Here is a 19,252-nt window from a genome sequence, read left to right on the forward strand (position 1 = left end):
CAGGTGCCCACCTGGTTCTTCTTCTGCCAGCATGGCCAGGGGGCTGCAGAACCAGGTGTCCACCACCCCCTCCCCAAAAAAAACCCACCAAACATCACCAAGCAGTCGAGAAGCAGAGACCTGACATCTCCAGAAGCCAAGTAGCAGTCAGCTTCATGCCCACCCCAACGTGCTCTGCATGCCAAGTAGGCTCAGAGCCAGGCCAGATGCCAGGAGGACAAGCCAGGCTTTCATCCCAGCGCGGCACGGGCGGCTCGCATGGCACAGACCCTGCTCTGTTAAACCCCCCACCCCAAAGGGGATGTGGCAGCCAAAGGATCTCGTGGTGCCCCCAACCTCCCAGGAGGGCCACCCCCACCCCCCACCTGCAGAAATGGTGCCCAGGAGGTGGGTGCTGCCAGCCTCGGTCCTGGCTGCCCGGGCGGAGGTGGGAGATGGCCCAGGAGGGTGGCTGGTGGCAACCTGCCTCTGGTTGTCCCAAGAGCTGGGAGGTGGCCCCCAGGCCTGGAACCATCCCAGGTCAGCTTGGGTTGGGGTTTTGGGAAACCTGCTCTAGTTGGAGATGTCCCTGCTGAGCGCAGGTGACCTGTGAAGGTCCCTTCCAACCCAAGCCAGGCTGGGATTCCCTGCCTCTGAGGACAGCTGGGCTGGATCAGCGGGCCAAGGCCCATGGGGTGAGGGGCACCAAGGACAAGTAATGCAACCTGGGTCACACCAACCCCATCAAGCCTCCAGCCCTGGGGCAAAGTGGCTGGAAAAGGTGGAGAAGGACCTGGATGGGGGGTGGTCAGCAGTGGGTGGAGATGAGCCAGGCTGTGCCCAGGTGGCCAAGAAGGCCACCAGCAGCCTGGCCTGGATCAGCAATGGTGTGGCCAGCAGGAGCAGGACAGGGATTGTCCCTCTGGACTGGGCACTGCTGAGGCCACACCTGCAATCCTGGGGTCAGTATTGGGCCCCTCACTCCAAGAAGGACATTGAGGGGCAGGAGGAAGTCCAGAGAAGTGCAACAAAGCTGGGGAAGAGTCTGGAGCACTTGTGAGGAGCAGCTGAGGGACCTGGGGGTGTTGAGCCTGAAGAAAAGGAGGCTGAGGGGAGACCTTCTGGCTTTCTACACCTCCCTGAAAGGAGCTTAGAGCCAGGTGGGCATCAAGGCCTTCTCCTAAGTGGTGGGACAAGAGGAAATGGTCTCAGGTTGTCACAGGGGAGGTCCAGTTGGGACACAAGGAACAATTTCTGCCCCGTGAGAGTTGTCCAGGCCAGTGGTTGAGTCCCCATCCCTGGAAGGGAGATGTGGTGCTGAGGGCCATGGTTTGGTGGTGCCCTGGCAGTGCTGGGTTCAGGGTTGGACTCCACCATCCTGGAAGTCTTCTCCAGCCACAGTGAGTCCATGCCTCCCACCCTGGCTCCTCAGGCTCTCCGCTCTCGCTCTGCTGCCACCTGATTACTGCGATGAAGTCAACGCCAGCAGCAGCCCCTGAAGGGTCACATCAGGTTTCCTCCTGGCTCCAAGATGAGACTCAGGAAGCTCCTCCTAACCAATTTGTGACTGGAGATGCTAAGAGCAGGAGGCAGAAGCTGGATGAGATGCTCCAAGCTGGAAAATTCTTCCAGTCCATTGCTCCCACCGTGGCACAAATGCTTCCAGCAGCTTCCACAGCCACCAAGGAGGGGGAGGTGGTGATGCCACCACCCCATGCTCTCCCCACAACACCCCCAAGTTCTCATTTTCCTACAAACAACCCCACAATCCACAAGGAATGGGTTCCACCACTACCTGGTGTCCTTCAGCTGGAGAATGAGCTCCTCATCCCCTACAGATAGACCCAAAAAAGACCAAAGATGGGTGGTGCATCCCAAAGTCCACCTAGAGGTCCTCAGCTGGAGAATGAGCTCCTCATTTTCCTAGAAGCAGCCCCCACAAAGTCAAGGGACAGGTTCCACCACCCCCAAGAGTCCACCTGGAGACGTTCAGATCAAGAATGACCTCCTAATTTCCTACAAACACCACTCCTAAAAGTCCACCTGGAGAAAGAGCTCCTCATCCCCTACAAATAGACCCCCAAAAGTCAAGGGATAGGTTCTAGCATTCCCAAAAGTCCACACAGAGATCCTCAGCTGGAGGACAAGCTCCATGAGGATGTGGTTTAAGCACCACAGAAGAAACTGGAAAGGTTTAAACTGGTCCAAGAAGCAGCAAAGAAGCAAAGCTGCTCTTTTGGTCTTCCACCACTCCCACCATCTCCATCCAGGAAAGCCCTTGAGGTTCCTGCTGCCTTGGTGGCATCCCAGGAGCTTCATCCCAGCATGGTCCTGGAGAGGAGTTGGTTTCCTTTTGGAAATGAATGCCAGGAGCATCTCCAAAGACGACTCCAGGAGTGTCTTCATGACTCCAGAGAGAAGCAACAAGGAGCTTTGTGGCTTCCCAAGCAGCATGGAGCCACATCACTATGGAGGTCCTGGAGCTGCTGCCATCACCAGCATGACTTCAGAAAGACCTTGATGCTCACTCCAAGCTCCTTTCAGGGAGTTGTAGAGAGCCAGAAGGTCTCCACTCAGCCTCCTTTGCTCCAGGATGAACGACCCCAGGTCCCTCAGCTGCTCCTCACCAAGGTCTCCAGACCCTTTCTCAGCCCCTCACTGCCTTTCCTGGAGTGACCCCAGGATTCCAGCTGTGCCCAGTTCAGGGGGACAATCCCTGCCCTGCTCCTGCTGGCCACACCACTGCTGATGCAAGCCAGGCTGCTGGTGGCCTTCTTGGCCACCTGGGCACACCTCTGCCTCATCTCCAGCCACTGCTGACCAACATCCCAAGGTCCTTCTCCACCCTTTCCAGCCTGGAGCATTCATGAGGTTGTTGTGACCCAACACTTGGCCTTGGTGAACCTCAGCCCAGGAGTTCAACCTGGCCAGGTCCTTCTGTAGAGCCCCCAGCTCCCCAGCAGATCACCATCCCACCCAGCCTGGGCTCACCTCCAAGCTGACTGAAGGTCTCTCAGTGCCCCCATGCACACCACTGATGAAGACATCACACAGAACCCGCCCCAGTGCTGAGCCCTGGGGACCACCACTGCTGACCAGCCACCCACTGGAGTGAACTCCATCCACCACCACCCTTGGGGCCAACTATCACCCAGAGAAGAGTCCCTTATGTGCTTCCAAGAAGCCAAGGACCCTTCATATTCCCTCATCCCAGCCACGATTCCTTCAAAGACCTTGGAGAAGTGCTCCAGGAGAAGAAAGAGAAGAAGAGAATGGCCCAGGACCATCCTGAAGAGGACACCACAACCCCTCCTGAAGGCCCACCTCCACCCATGGAAGCCTCCATGCCTCCAAGCCATGAGCTGCTTTCTCCAGAGCAACCCCCACGCCCTCACGCCATCCCTCGAGGTGGCCAGGTGACGGTCGAGGTCCTCCAGTGTGCCGCTCCTACCCAACTTCAGGAGGTGGGGAGAAGTTTTGTGGGGCCTCCTAGTGCAGCTCAGCCTCCCCTCTGGCCTCTTTGTCCCCTGCTGGCACTTGGTGATCCACTTACATGCCTCCAATGGAGACGGTGGCGCAGGTGCGCTCGGAGAAGGCAGGCACGGTCTCGGTGGCACTGCTGGCTGGTCGGATGTAGTCCACTGTCACGTTCACCTAGGCCAAGACAGATGGACAGCAGGTCAGAATTAGCCTTCCAGCACCTCTTGGACACACCTCCCCACCAGCTTCTAGGTACCACATCCCAGAAGGTCTTGGTCATCGCCTCCCCGGAAGAGACTGGATGGTGCACTTGGTGCCATGGTTGAGTTGATTAGATGGTGTTGGGTGGTAGGTTGGACTTGAGGACTTCAAAGGTCTTTTCCAACCTGGTTAATTCTATCCTATTCTATTCTTGGCCATCACCCCCCCAGCACCTCTTGGTCATCACCTCCCCAGCACCTCTTGGCTACCACCCCCCTCACCAGCTCTTGGCCATCACCCCCCAGCACCTCTTGGTCATCACCCCCCCAGCACCTCTTGGTCATCACCTCCCCAGCACCTCTTGGCTACCACCCCCTCACCAGCTCTTGGCCATCACCCCCCAGCACCTCTTGGCCATCACCCCCCCAGCACCTCTTGGTCATCACCTCCCCAGCACCTCTTGGCTACCACCCCCTCACCAGCTCTTGGCCATCACCCCCCAGCACCTCTTGGTCATCACCCCCCCAGCACCTCTTGGTCATCACCCCCTCACCAGCTCTTGGCCATCACCCCCCAGCACCTCTTGGCCATCACCCCCCCAGCACCTCTTGGTCATCACCCCCTCACCAGCTCTTGGCCATCACCCCCCCAGCACCTCTTGGCTACCACCCCCTCACCAGCTCTTGGCCATCATCCCCCCAGCAGCTCTTGGCCATCACCCCCCCAGCAGCTCTTGGCTACCACCCCCTCACCAGCTCTTGGCCATCATCCCCCCAGCAGCTCTTGGCCATCACCCCCCCAGCAGCTCTTGGCCATCACCCCCTCACCAGCTCTTGGCCATCACCTCCCTAGCACCTCTTGGCCATCACCCCCCCCAGCACCTCTTGGCCATCACCCCCTCAGCACCTCTTGGCCATCACCCCCCCAGCACCTCTTGGCCATCACCCCCCCCTGCAGCTCTTGGTCATCACCTCCCCAGCACCTCTTGGCCATCACCCCCCCTGCAGCTCTTGGTCAGCATCCTGTTGTGCCAGGACTCAGGCACCATTTTGGGCCCCTGCTGCACTCCCAGGCCCATCTTGGGCCCCTTCTGCACCTCCAGTTCCATCTTGGTCACCTCCTGGACCATCAGCCCAATCCTGGGCACCTCCTTCTCCTCCAGCCCCATCTTGGGCACCTTCTGTACCTCCAGTCCCATCTCCTTGTTCTCCAGACCCTTCACCAGCTTCATTGCCCTCCTCTGGACCTGCCCCAGCACCTCAATGTCCTTCCTGTAGGGGCCCAAAACTGACTCCAGGATTCAAGATGTGGCCTCACCAGTGCCCATGCCACCTAATGGCAGATCCAGGTCCCTTTGACACCAAACAAGTGGCCACCAAGGCCACCCCAGAGACCTGCAGATTGGACAATGTTTCATGAGGGGGAGAATAAGGCAAGTTTGATGTGTGGAGCTCCATACCTTCTGTGGGGCTAGGAGGACATGGGGTAGATGACTCCAAGGTGGGAGGGGGATGACCAAGCTCAGTTTCTCCCCACTCCTGGATAGAAAAAGGCAAAGGCAGGTTCAGAGATCATTGTGTGGAGCTCCAGAGCTTTGTGTGGGGCTAGGAGGACATTGGGTGGACAGTTACAAGTGAGATGGGAGGTCCAGGCTTGGTTTCTCTCCATCCTTGGGTAGAAAAAGCCAAGAGCAGGCTCGTGTCGAGCTCTAGAGGGCTGGGAGGACATGGGGTGGATGGCTCCAGGGTGGGTTGGAGATGTCCAAGCTTGGTTTGTCCCCATCCCTCCTACATCTCTGGGCAGAAAAAAGCCAAAGCCTGATGGCTGTGGAGCCCCAGAACTTCTGTGGGGCTGGGAGGACATGAGGTGGATGGTTCCAAGGAGGCATGGGAAAGACCAAGCTTGGTTTCTCTCCGTTCCAAGGTGGGATAGGAAGGATCAAGCTTGGTTTCTCCCCATCCCTGGGTAGAAAAAGGCAAGAGCAGGCTTGTGGTAAGCTCCAGACCTCCTGTGGGGCTGGGAGAAGATGGGGTGGATGGTTCCATGGAGGGATGGGGATGTCCAAGCTCAGTTTCTCCCTATCCCTGGGATCTGCAGTAGGTTCCATCTCCATCCCTTAAAGGCAGCTGGAGATGGCTGCCAGGCAGCTCTGGGCACATGTCCAAGGTCATCTCCAGTCAGTGTGAATTAAATCAACTCCAGCAGCTCTTCTTCCCCTGGAGGAGATCCAACCCCTCTGAGAAGAAGGGCCCCAGCACCCAGCTCCACACAGATTGCTGCAAAGCCACCATGGCTCAATGTCACCCAGCCCAGCTCCAACTGTCACCAGCCAGGGATCTGCCAGCCCCTGGTCACCCTCAAGCCTCCCCAAGGTGCAGAGATCATGATCTCAGCAATGCAGTCACAGAATCTCCCAGTGCCAGCATGGTGGTGGTGGGAAGGGAGCTCTGGAGATCAGCCAGTGCAAAGGGGGTCACCCCCAGCAGCTTGTCCACCGTCACAGTGGCCAGGGGGGTTGGAAGCTCTCCAGACAAGGAGACTCCACAACCTCTCTGGGCAGCCTGCTCCAGGGCTCCACCACCCTCACAGCCAACAACCTGCTCCTGATGGAACCTCCTGGGTCCCAGTTGGTGCCCCTTGCCCCTCATCCTGTTGCTGGACACCACCAAGATCCAAGCCCTGCCTTCATGACCTCCACCCTTTAGCTCTTGCTGAGCATTGAGCAGATCCCCCCTGGGGCTCTGAACCAAGCCAGGCTGCTGGTGGCCTTGGCCACCTGGGCACATGCTGGCTCATCTCCAGCTGCCCTTGACCAACACCCACAGGTCCTTTTCCACCCACTCCTACCCCAACCTTGGAGCCTTCATGGGGTTGGTGTGACGCAAGTTGCATCACCTGACCTTGGTGACCCTCATCCCATTGACCTTCTCCTGCTTCTCCCAGGGCTGCCAGCACTGGGAACATGGGAAGCACCACCTCAGTGTCACCACCTCCTGCTGTCCCCAAAGACCTTCTGAGGTTCCCACCAAAGCCCTGCTCACCTCAAGAGCCCCTTTGAGAGCAAACCAAAGAGACCCTTTGGTGGGCATGGGGATGGGGAGAGCTTCTAAGGTCACAGAAATGGAGTTCACCCCCATTTGGGGTCCTCAAGGACCTTCTTGCATCCCTACCAAACTCCCAGCCCTTGGTGCCAAGGCTGGAGACACCAAACCCTGTGCAGAGGTTGGGTTTGGTGGCACCAGGAACCTTGGTGTTACAGCTGGAGACACCAAAGCCCCCTCCATGTCCATCCCAGCAAGGGACCAAAGGCTCTCTGAGCTCTCTGCTCCTGTCCCCTTCCACCCCAGTGATGAAACCCCCCCTAGATAATTAGGAGAGGAGGCCACCGGTGCCCATCAAACCTCAACCCAATTAATGAAGCTGCCTAATGATGGGGCTGCAGATCAATGGGCTGCAGGGGTGGGCATGGAGCTGACCCAGCTTCTGATGTTGCTCCAGGGAATTGATTCCAGCAGAGGAGACAAATCCATACTGGGACAAACTGGTTCACCAGGAGCCACTGGGCAAATTCCACCAGGCCGGGGTCACAGAGACAGCCCTGGGGGGGTGGTGCTGATGGAGCTCCAGGGAGGAGGAACTGGTGGACAAGATGGCCACGAGGCAGCAACGTGCCCTGCTGGCCAAGAAGGCCAGTGGGGTCTCACTGGGGAGGCAATGAAGAAGAGTGAGGCCAGCAGGTCAAGGGAGGTTCCCCTCTGCCTCCACTCTGCCCTGGTGAGGTCACAGATGGAGTTCTGAGTCCAGTTCTGGGCTCCCCAGTTCAGGAAAGACCTCAGCTGGGTTTGGGTGTGGAGAGCCCCTCAGGAGAAGCAAGCAGGAGAATCATGGAATGAATTGGGTTGGGGGAGACCTTGAAGATCATGGAGGCCAACCATCAACCCAGCACTGCCAGGGCACCACCAAACCATGGCCCTCAGCACCACATCTCCAGAGCTTTGAAAGCCCTCCAGGGACAGGGACTCCACCACTGCCCTGGGCAGCCCTTGATAACTTTCCATGAAGAAATTGTTCCTTGTGTCCAACCTGAACTTCCCCTTGGGCAACTCGAGGCCATTTCCTCTTGTCCCATCACTTAGGAGAAGACCTTGATGCCCACCTGGCTCCAAACTCCTCTCAGGGAGTTGTAGAGAGCCAGAAGGTCTCCCCTCAGCCTCCTTTTCTCCAGGCTGAACCCCAGCCCAGAAAGTGCCACCAGGAGAAACATCTTGCCTTTGAGGGTGGTGGGGCCCTGGAGCAGGCTGCCCAGAGAGGTTGTGGAGTCTCCTTGGCTGGAGAGCTTCCAACCCCACCCCCCCTGGCCACTGTGATGCTGGGCAAGCTGCTGTGGGTGCCCCTGCTGGAGCAGTGAGGTTGGACTGGCTGAGCCCCAGAGGTCCCTTCCTATCCCCAGCATGGGGAGATCCAGGGTCATCCAGATATGTTCTCCATCTCCCAGCTCCTCTCTGAAGATGACAAACGCTGCAGGACATCAAAGGCAGCAGGTTGTGGCCACTGGGATGTCTCCTCCTCATCCCCCTCGGGTGTTTGCTGCAGAGGGAGGAGGGGGAGTGGAGGACAAGAAGAGATTCTTTCTGGAAGCCAGCAGAGTGGTTTATTTTTGCTGCAGGAGCCTGGGGAAAGCCACAGAGATGACCTCAGGGGGTTGGTAGGATGGACAACATCTAACAGCTCACTGAAGGAACCTCCCACCAACTGGAGACAGTGCTGGAAGCAGCTGGAGATGGAATCATTTGGGTTGGAAAAGACCTCTGAGGTCATCAAATCAAATCATTTGGGTTGGAAAAGATCTTTGAGGGCATGGAGTCCAACCCTTAACGCGGCGCCGCCAGGGCACCACCCAACCATGGCCCTCAGCACCACATCTCCAGGGCTTCCAAACCCCTCCAGGCACGGGGACTCCACCACTTCCACCTTGCCAAGCCTCAAGGGGATGAAACTGTGCCTCACAACCCAACCTAAAGCCTCCTCTGGCACCTTCTGCCCCTCGCAACTTCCCCCAGCTGCCTTCTCAGCACCTCCTGCCCGCCGTGGGTGGCACAGTGCCCGGGGCACAGCCGGAGCAGATGCAGCAGGAGCTGGCACCGTGAGGACAGGAGGGCAGCTGAGGACAGGTGGCTGGTTGAAGCCACCAGAAGAATGCCTCCTCGTGCCAGGATGAGAGCAGCCAAGGTTGGGCACGGATCCGGGCAAGGGTTGCCATCTGGTGGCAGGTGGGCACAAGAAGGTGACAGCCCCACAGGAACCAGGAGAAGGTCTTCTCCTGCAGCTTGGAGAAGGTGCTGCTTGCCTTGGGATGGGTACTTCCAGGCCCACAACTCCTAAAAGTGCAGCTCCCTCTAGTGTCACACCAACCCTGGAGAGATGCCACCAGCAGGAAAGGTCACTGCTGTGTGGGGACAGTGGCCGTGAGGAGGTCCTCAGGCGCACCCACAAAGAGAGTCCCCACCACACCAGGACAGCACCCACAAGACAAGGTCACCACTCAGCAAGGACATCACCCATAAGGAGGCCCTCAGGATGCAGGCACAGCACCCATGGAGAGGGTCACCACGGCACAAGGACCTCAGACACGAGGGCCCCCATGGCACAGGGACAGCTCCCATGAGGAGATCTCCAGAGCAGAAGGCCATCACCCATGAGGAGGGGCTCCAGGGTGCAGGGTCACCATGGCACAATGGGGACAATCCCTGCCCTGCTCCTGCTGGCCACACCACTGCTGATCCAAGCCAGGCTGCTGGTGGCCTTCTTGGCCACCTGGGCACACCCCTGCCTCATCTCCAGCCACTGCTGACCGACATCCCAAGGTCCTTCTCCACCCTTTCCAGCCTGGAGCATTCATGAGGTTGTTGTGACCCAACACTTGGCCTTGGTGAACCTCAGCCCAGGAGTTCAACCTGGCCAGGTCCCTCTGTAGAGCCCCCAGCTCCCCAGCAGATCACCATCCCACCCAGCTTGGGCTCACCTCCAAGCTGACCGAAGGTCTCTCAGCGCCCTCATGCACACCACTGATGAAGACATCACACAGAACCCGCCCCAGTGCTGAGCCCTGGGGACCACCACTGCTGACCAGCCACCCACTGGAGTGAACTCCATCCACCACCACCCTTGGGGCCAACTATCACCCAGAGAAGAGTCCCTTATGTGCTTCCATGAAGCCAAGGACCCTTCATATTCCCTCATCCCAGCCACGATTCCTTCAAAGACCTTGGAGAAGTGTTCCAGGAGAAGAAAGAGAAGAAGAGAATGGCCCAGGAGCATCCTGAAGAGGACACCACAGCCCCTCCTGAAGGCCCACCTCCAAAGAAGCCTCCATTTTGGAGCCACCCCGAAATACCCAGGTCAACCATGAGGCTCACATGGCACAGCAGACATGGGAAGGACCACCTCCAAGACCTCCCATCAAGACCTTCCCCAAGGATGGTGAGGCAAGACAGAGGTTCAGAGAGGAGAGAAGAGGTTCAGAGAGGAGAGGTTCAGAGAGGAGAGGAGAGGTCCAGAGAGGAGAGGTCCAGAGAGGAGAGGTCCAGAGAGGAGAGGTTCAGAGAGGAGAGGAGAGTTTCAGAGAGGAGAGGTTCAGAGAGGAGAGGTTCGGAGAGGAGAGGTTCGGAGAGGAGAGGTTCGGAGAGGAGAATTAACCAGGTTGGAAAAGACCTTTGAGACCATCAAGTCCAACCTACCATCCAACACCACCTAATCAACTAAACCATAGCACCAAGAGCCCAATCCAGTCTCCTAAACACCTCCAGTGATGGTGACTCCATCACCTCCCCAGGCAGCCCATTCCAATGGTCAATCATTCTCTCTATGAAGAGCTTCTTCCTAACCTCCAGCCTAAACCTCCCCTGGCACAGCTTGAGACTGTGTCCTCTTGTTCTGGTGCTGGTTGCCTGGGAGAAGAGACCAACCCCCACCTGGCTACAGCCTCCCTTCAGGTAGCTGTAGACAGCAATAAGGTCTCCCCTGAGCCTCCTCCTCTCCAGGCTGAGCAACCCCAGCTCCCTCAGCCTCTCCTCACAGGGCTGTGCTGCAAACCCCTCCCCAGCTTCGTTGCCCTTCTCTGGACACCTCCCAGCAGCTCAGCATCTCCCCCAGGCTTGGTCACCAGCCTGGGTCACCTCCATACCTTCTTGCCGATGAGCTTCTTGCGCAGGAACTCGCGGGCCTCAAACATGTAGGGAATGTCATAGAGGGGCCGCAGCTTCCTGTTCTTGTCCTGCTGAGGAGACAGAAAGGGGACACTGGTCAGAGGAACCCACCAGAACCACCAGCAGATGGACATCATCAGGCCATGGAACCGTGGAATCAGTCATGGAATGATTTCAGATGGAGGAGATGTTGAAGACCCTCAAGTCCAAGCCCTAACCCAGCACTGCCAGGGCACCACCACATCATCTCCACCAGCACCACATCTCCAGGGCTTTCGAGCCCCTCCAGGCATGGGGACTCCACTACTGCCCTGCACAGCCTGGGCCAGGCCTGGACAGTCCTCAGGGGGCAGAAATTGTTCCTCATGGCCAACCTAAACCTCCCCTGGGGCAACTTGAGGTCTTTTCCTCTTGTCCCATCACTTGGGAGAAGACTTTGATGCCCACCTGGCTCCAGCCTCCTTTCAGGGAGCTGTAGAGGCAGAAGGTCTCCCCTCAGCCTCCTTTACTCCAGGTTCAACACTCCCAGGTCCCTCAGGGGCTTCTCACAACTTGTCCAGACCCTTCCCCAGCTTTGTTGTCCTCTCTGGACCTGTTCCAGCCCCTTCATGCCAGACTTGGTCCATGGGAGCTGAGTCCTCATGAGGTGGGACCACCCCCAAGAAGGAGCACCAGTGATGGATCATCCTTGTCATGGAGGCAACCCAACACACCTTCCCATGGCACGCCAGGACCCATGGCCATGCCACATTGACCCCAGAGGAGGTGGTGAGGTGGAAGCTGAGCCCTCACCAAGAAGGACCACCCCATAAAGGGGCCATCAGCATGGTCACTGCAGAGAGGGGGACATCCCCAGGGGTGGCATCATCCTGGCCAAGAAGCAGCCACCCTCCCCATGCCACAGTGGCACCCATGGCAGCAGCTGACAAAGTGATGGCTGATAGCTCACTGTGCTTGTGAAGCTGCTGAGAAACCCAGAGCCCTCCCAGAACCCTCAGCAGAAGTTCAGAAGTCCCTGAGCTGTGCCAGGAGGAGACCATCTGCATTGTCCAACACATCTCACCCCAGAGCTGCCACCCTGTCAGCCCCCATTCCATCCCAGCCTGCTGCCTGCTGGAAATGATCTTGCATGGCAGAGGAGAACGTGGCCCAGGAGATGGCTCTGGGAAGCTGTTCAAGAGGAGGACACGTGGGGTTTGGAGGCTTGGCACACCCAGATGAAAACTCAATCTAGCAGAGAGAGCATTGACCAAAGCCTACAGTGCTCAACCACCCAGGTCAAGGGAGGCTCTCCTCCCCCTCTGCTCTGCCCTACTGAGGCCACAGCTGCAGAACTGGGTCCAGTTCTGGGCTCCCCAGTTCCAGAGGGACTGGGAGCTACTGGAGAGAGTCCAGTGGGGGCTGGGAAGCTGCTGAGGGGCCTGCAGCATCCTTGTGAGGAATAGAATAGAATAGAATAGAATAGAATAGAATAGAATAGACCAGACCAGACCAGACCAGACCAGACCAGACCAGGTTGGAAGAGATTTCGAGATCATCATGTCCAACCTATCATCCAACACCACCTAATCAACTAACCCATGGCACCAAGCACCCTGTCAAGTCTCCTCCTAAACACTTCCAGCAATGGTAACTCCACCACCTCCCCAGGCAGCCCATTCCAATGGGCAATCACTCTCTCTGTACAGAACTTCTTCCTGACATCCAGCCTCAACCTCCCCTGGCACAGCCTGAGGCTGTGTCCTCTTGTTCTGGTGCTGGCTGCCTGGGAGAAGAGACCAACCTCTGCCTGTCTACAACCTCCCTTCAGGTAGTTGTAGAGAGCAATAAGGTCACCCCTGAATGTCCTCCAGGCTAAGCAGCCCCAGCTCCCTCAGCCTCTCCTCACAGGGCTGTGTTCCAAGCCCCTCACCAACTTTGTTGCCCTTCTCTGGACTCGTTCCAGCAAGTCAACCTCCTTCCTAAACTGAGGAAAGGCTGAGAGCCCTGGGGCTGTTGAGCCTGGAGAAGAGCAGCCCCAGATGGGATCTGATCAGTGCTCTGCAGGAGCTAAAGGAGCTGTGGGGGGCAAGGGCATGTGTCCAGACTCTGGTCAGTGGTGCCCAGTGACAGGACAAGCTCCAAGGGGCACCAACTGGAACCCAGGAGGTTCCATTAGGAGCAGGTTGTTCGCTGTGAGGGTGGTGGAGCCCAGGAGCAGGCTGCCCAGAGAGGTTGTGGAGTCTCCTTGTCTGCAGAGCTTCCAACCCCACCTGGACATTGTGATGCTGGGCAAGCTGCTGTGGGTGCCCTGCTGGAGCAGTGAGGTTGGACTGGGTGAGCTCCAGAGGTCTCTTGCCACCCCTCCTCACTGGGATTTTGGTATTCTATGGTTCTGTGATGCTCTCAGCCAGCTCTTCCAGCCTCCACTGGACTCTCTCCAGTAGCTCCCAGTCCCTCTGGAACTGGGGAGCCCAGCACTGGACCCAGTTCCCCAGCTGTGGTCCCACCAGGGCAGAGTAGAGGGGGAGGAAATTCTCACCTGACCTGCTGGCCATACTCCTCTTATGCTCCCCAGGACACCATTGGCCTTCTTGGCCACAAGTGTACATTGCTGGCTCATGGTGACCTTATTGTCCCTCACCGCTCCCAGGTTCTTCTCCATGGAGCTGCTTCCCAGCAGGCCACCCCTCCCCTGTACTGCTGCAGGGGGCTGCTCCACCATGGGTGTAGAACCCTCCACTTGCCCTGCCTGAACCCCATGAGGTTCTCCTCCACCCAGCCTTCCAGCCTGGCCAGCACTGGCTGGATGGCAGCAGACTGGGGTGTCACCAGTCCTCCCAGTTTGCCATCTGGAGCAGCATTTTTGGTTGATCTGCTCACAAGGAGACAAAAAGGGGGGAAGGGCACAATTCAGACCCAAAATCTTGGCTGTAGGGCCCTGAACAACCATGGGTGTGGAATCTCCATCTCTGGGGAGCTTCCAACCCCACCTGGACACTGTGCTCCTGGGCAGGCTGCTGTGGGTGCCTCTGCTGGAGCAGGGGGGTTGGACTGGCTGAGCTCCAGAGGTTCCTTCCCACCACCCCCACCACCACCATGCTGGGATTGTGTGATCAACCATTCAGAAAGTAATTAAAGTCGTTAATTAGCCTCAGTCAATTAAAGGTTGGAGGCGAGGAAGTTGTTTAATTAATGAGGAAGTCTAGGTGTGGAGCATCACCCTGGGAGATGGTGGAGGAGGAGAAGGTAGAACCTTCATCCTCCCTCCAGTGCTGTCTTCTGCACCCATGGAGGAGCAACCTCCTGCTCCAGGACAGGGGAGGGCTGACCTGCTGGGAAGTAGCTCCACAGAGAAGGACCTGGGAGTGGTGAGGGACAATAAGGTCACCATGAGCCAGCAATGTACACTTGTGGCCAAGAAGGCCAATGGTGTCCTGGGGAGCATAAGAGGAGTGTGGCCAGCAGGTCAGGTGAGAATTTCCTCCCCCTCTACTCTGCCCTGGTGGGACCACAGCTGGAGAACTGGGTCCAGCAATGTGGCAGCAATGTGGCCTCAAGAAAGCCAAGGGTCTCCTGGGGAGCATGAAGAGGAGTGTGGCCAGCAGGTCAGGGGAGGCTCTCCTCCCCCTCTACTCTGCCCTGCCGAGGCCACAGCTGCACAACTGGGTCCAGTTCTGGGCTCTCCAGCTCCAGAGAGACTGGGAGCTACTGGAGAGAGTCCAGTGGGGGCTGGGAAGCTGCTGAGGGGCCTGGAGCATCTCTGTGAGGAGGAAAGGCTGAGAGCCCTGGGGCTGTTGAGGCTGGAGAAGAGCAGCCCCAGAGGGGATGGAAACCCTGCCAAGCCTCCAGCCGGTGGAACAGAGGCCAGAAGCTCCCGACACCTCCCTGCTCCTGCTGACCTCATCGGCTTCCAGCTCACGGTGGGACCGCCGGAGGAGGGGGGAGGAAGCTCTCCCCATCTCCACCATAGCAATTAGAGAAGCTCATTAACAGGCAAGCAATTAGCAGAGCAAATGAAGTCAGAGCACCATGCCTGGCTGAGCCGCTCAGGGCGGCGAGGAGAAGAGGTGGAGATCGCCAGCTGCCACCCTCCGTGGCTTGGAGCACTGCCCACAGCACCCCCCACACCACCCCCAAGCCTGACTGGGGGACAAAGAAGACCCCAAAAGACCTCAAAGTGGGGGAAAGTTGACCCCATTGCAGAGGTTGCTCAGCTGGGGATGGGAGATGGATCCAACCTGCAGCTAAGTAAGGGGAAGCCTTGGTGAACATCTGGGGCTCTTCTCCAACCAAGGTGATGGTGGGAGGGGGGAGGTGGTTCAGCAGCAGGGTCAGAATCGTGGAATCACAGCATGGTTTGGGTTGGAAGAGACTTTGCAGGCCATCAGGGGGTGTGCCAAGGCCAAAGCCACCATGATTAAGTCATGGAATCATGGAAATGTTTAGCTTGGAAGAGATCTTCAAGATGATGGAGTCCGACCCTCAATTCAGCACTGCCAGGTCACCACCAAGCTGTGTCCTTCAGCATGCTTTGGGCCTCTCACTCCAAGAAGGACACTGAGGGGCTGGAGCAGGTCCAGAGAAGGGCAACAAAGCTGGGGAAGGGTCTGGAGAAGAAGGAGAGGAGGCTGTGAGGGGTCTAAAGGGGTTTTAGCCCTGAGGAAAAAAGGCTGAGGGGAGACCTTCTGGCTCTCCACAGCTCCCTGAGAGGAGCCTGGAGCCAGGTGGGCAGCAAGGTCTTCTCTCAAGTAATGGGACAAGAGGAAATGTCTTCAGGTTGCTCCAGAGGAGGTTCAGGTTGGACATGAGGAACAATTTCTGCCCCTTGAGGGCTGCCCAGGCCTGGCCCAGGCTGCCCAGGGCAGTGATGGAGTCCCCATCCCTGGAGGGGTTTCAAAGCTATGGAGGTGTGGTGCTGAGGGCCATGGTTTGGTGGTGCCCTGGCAGGGCTGGGGCAAGGGCTGGACTTGATGGGCTTCAGGATCTCTTCCAAGCCTCACTCCCATGACTGGTGCCTTTGATCTCGGCTACACCCAAGCTGGGTTTTGAGGTGTGGACACTCGTGCCCTGCCCCATGTGCTGCTCCATCAACCAAGAGGAACCCCAAGGTGACCTGGAATGGCCCCTGGGACAGGTTGTCCCACCTTCTGGGATGGCTCAGCATCTCCTGCTGCAACTCACCCTGAAGGCACCAGCTGCAGCTTCTGGCTCTGAAAGCTCAGCAAGCAAGGATAGGTTCTTGGAAGGACACCAGGATGGCTTCCTGGAGGGACATGTCCCTGCCCATGCCACCTCCCCAGTGATGCCATGTCTCTGCCAGTGCCACTCTCCTGCCTCTGCCACATCTCTGCCTTTGCCACCTCCCTGCTTCTGCCATGTCCCTGCCTCTGCCACCTCCCTTCCTGTGCCACGTCTCTGCCTTTGCCACCCCCCTGCTTCTGCCTTGTCCCTGCCTGTGTCACCTGTCTTTGCCATGTCCCTGCCTGTGCCACAGCTCTGCCTGTGCCACCTCCCTGCCTCTGTCATGTCCCTGCCATTGCCACTTCCCCACCTGTGCCACCCTCCTGCCTCTGCCAGCACTCTGACTGTGCCACATCCCTTCCCAAGCCACTTCCCTGCCTGTGCCACATCCTTGCCCACAGCATGTCCCCCCCTGTGTCACCTTCCTGCCTCTGCCACCTCCCTGCCAGTGCCACCTCTCTGCTGGGGTCACCTCCTTCCCTTGTCTCCTGCCACCTTTCTGCCAGCCACCAGCATCAAGCATCTTCCTCATTTCCAAGGAGGTGGTCTCAGGGATGCTCTGGGAACAGGACTGGGATGGTGACCACCATGATGATGATGATAACAGTGCCAGTGCTACCTCAAGCTGTCTCCTCCCTTCCCGAGGGGCACAATGCCAGCTCCATCCCTCAAAGCCTTTTTGCTCCCCCCCAGCCCCCTCCCTTCCCAGCCCTGCCTGTGCCATGTCCTAGTTTTTCTCCTGCTGCTTTTCTTCTCTCCCAGTCACGTGCTGGATGCAGCTTCATCTGCTGCTGGTCTCTCCAGCTGCTCCCACCAGTTAGAAACCAGCCCCCCCGCCATGCCCATCCCAGTTGGCACTGGGACCTGCTGGTGCAGCAGGATGAAGGTTGGGGATTAATTAATTGCCCAGGAGAAGGGATGAGGTTGGATTCCTCCCCCCTATCCCACCTCATCCCATGACAGTGACACCCCCCCCTGCCCCAAGCTGGTGAGGTGGCATCAGCCTGGGGTTAACCATCACATGGGGGCCTCCAGTCCATCACTTGGGGGTCTCCAGTGCTGGACTGAAACTGGGGCTTATGGTGGGGGTTGGAAAAGGTGGGGAACCCTTTCCACACCCCCCATGATCCCTTCCCATATCCTACCCCATTCCATGCTCCAAAGGGACCCCCAAGCTGGTGAGGTGGCATCAGCCAGGGGTTAACCTTGGGGTCTTCAAGTTCATCACTGGGGGGGCTTCCAGTGACGGACTGAAACTGGGGTTAAGGGTGGAGGTTGGAAAAGGGGGGTGAGCCCTTCCCACATCCTCTACCATCCCTTCCCATATCCCACCCCATCCCATGCTCCAAATGGACCCCCAAGCTGGTGAGGTGGCATCAGCCAGGGGTTAACCTTGGGGTCTTCAAGTTCATCACTGGGGGGGCTTCCAGTGACGGACTGAAACTGGGGTTAAGGGTGGAGGTTGGAAAAGGGGGGTGAGCCCTTCCCACATCCTCTACCATCCCTTCCCATATCCCACCCCATCCCATGCTCCAAATGGACCCTGGTGATCACCAAGCTGCTGAGATGGCATCAACCAGGGGTTAACCATCACGCTGGGGGCGCTCCAGTTACGGTCTGAAACTGGGGGACACGATGTCTCAAGGGCACCTCCAAGCTGGCAGCACCTTTGCCATCTCTGGGGGAACCCCTCAGCCCGTCTCCTTAGGGTGGTGATGGACCTCCATCACCACCTGGACCCTGCTGTGGTGTTGGGCTGGAATTTCTCCCTACCCAGAGCTGACCCAAGCTGGTGTCCTCACCTCCACCTCTTCCACCTCCTTCTCCTCCTCCTCCTCCTGCTCTCAGCTTGATTTCAGAGCTTTCTTCAAAACAACAACAGCTGCTGCCTGAGGGTCCAAGCTTGGCTGCTCCAGCTTCCAGCCTGGAGCTATGAAGTCATCACAGCATGGGTTGGGTTGGAAGGAATCTTTAAGGTCATCTAGTCCAACCCTTAACCCAGCACTGCCAGGTCACCACCAGACCATGGCCCTCAGCACCACACCTCCAGGGCACTGAAACACCTCCAGGGATGAGGACTCCACCACTGCCCTGGGCAGCCTGCTACAGAGAAGCTCCTCATGAAGAAGGCTTCCCAGAATCTGGTTCCTCACAAACCTACAATCACTGGCTTCATTTTCCAGTGCCACCAGGGTGACCTTCCCAGGCAGGACCTTAATTGCAGGGTCCACCATCTCCATGGCATGAGCTCCAAGCTCCTCTCTAATTTAGTGCAATTTAACCATCAATGGAGGCTTGACAGCAGCTGCTTAAGGAGGTCAGGAGGTCACAGCTCTTCATTCTCTTGCCAGCAGCTTCCCGAGATCAGGAGGTCGCAGCTTCACTTTCTCATCAGCTTTTCACACGCGCACCCAGAAGACCCACAACCACTTGGCACCTCCTCAGTGACAGCCAGGAGGAGGATGGGACCAGCAGGGAGATGCAATCAGGAGGATGGAGCTGGAAGGAGGAGGAGGATGGAGCCAGAGTTGCATCTTCTTCTTGGCTCCATGTTCCTCCTGGTTGTATCTTCCTCCCCGTGACACAGTCCCCAGAGTCACAGCTCTTGCCTGTGGCCATGAACCTGCTGTCACCTCGAGCAGCAGCAGCTGCTCCCTAACTGCTGACAAGCTCCTGCCCAGCTCCCCAGAGGGACATCAGGGCTGGCAGGTTGCCCACAATCCTACCACCACCCTGCCCTTTGCTCCTCTCCACCTTCCTCCTGCGTGTTTTACAGCTTCAGGGTAAAGGTTTTTGGGTTGGGTTTTTTTGCTGCTCACCAAGCCATGAGCAATGTTCTGGGGGCTGGAATCCATACAGGAATCCAACTGTGCCAGCTTGGATTCATGCAGCACGGAGCAGGCAGCATCCCTGGTCCCAGCAGATGCCTCAGGAGCCAAGTTCCAGCTGTGCCATGGTGCTTTGTACACTGGCTTTCAACCAGCAGGACCAAAAAGCCTCCTGAGGTAAACCATCACTATTTTATCAGGAGCCTGGATCAGCCTGAAGAGCCCCCAGAACCTCCCACCTTGTAGTAGGGCACCTTGAGTTGGATCTCAGCCACCTGCAGCCCAGGATGAGCTCCCAAACTATTCATTTCCCACCCTGGAAAGAACTCAGGAGAA

General features: G+C 57.8%; 1 protein-coding gene across 2 annotated transcripts in view; it reads right to left on the reverse strand.

Moving 5' to 3' along the window:
• The window catches only part of SND1 (staphylococcal nuclease and tudor domain containing 1), an 81,411-nt gene that overhangs the window by 34,765 nt on the left and 27,394 nt on the right, over positions 1 to 19,252 (reverse strand). Inside the window, exons 11-12 of one of the 2 annotated variants that reach the window (XM_068169646.1) lie at positions 10,844 to 10,933; positions 3,533 to 3,633 (exon numbers count right to left, since the gene is read on the reverse strand). In XM_068169646.1, coding sequence (XP_068025747.1) covers positions 3,533 to 3,633; positions 10,844 to 10,933 — 191 coding nt within the window. Of the gene's footprint in view, positions 1 to 3,532; positions 3,634 to 10,843; positions 10,937 to 19,252 lie in introns of both variants that reach the window. The other variant, XM_068169636.1, reaches the window with a different exon arrangement.

The sequence above is a fragment of the Melanerpes formicivorus genome, unplaced genomic scaffold (assembly GCF_026170545.1).
Source record: "Melanerpes formicivorus ecotype bairdi unplaced genomic scaffold, bMelFor1.0.p_v2 SCAF_3, whole genome shotgun sequence".
Classification (NCBI taxonomy): domain Eukaryota; kingdom Metazoa; phylum Chordata; class Aves; order Piciformes; family Picidae; genus Melanerpes; species Melanerpes formicivorus.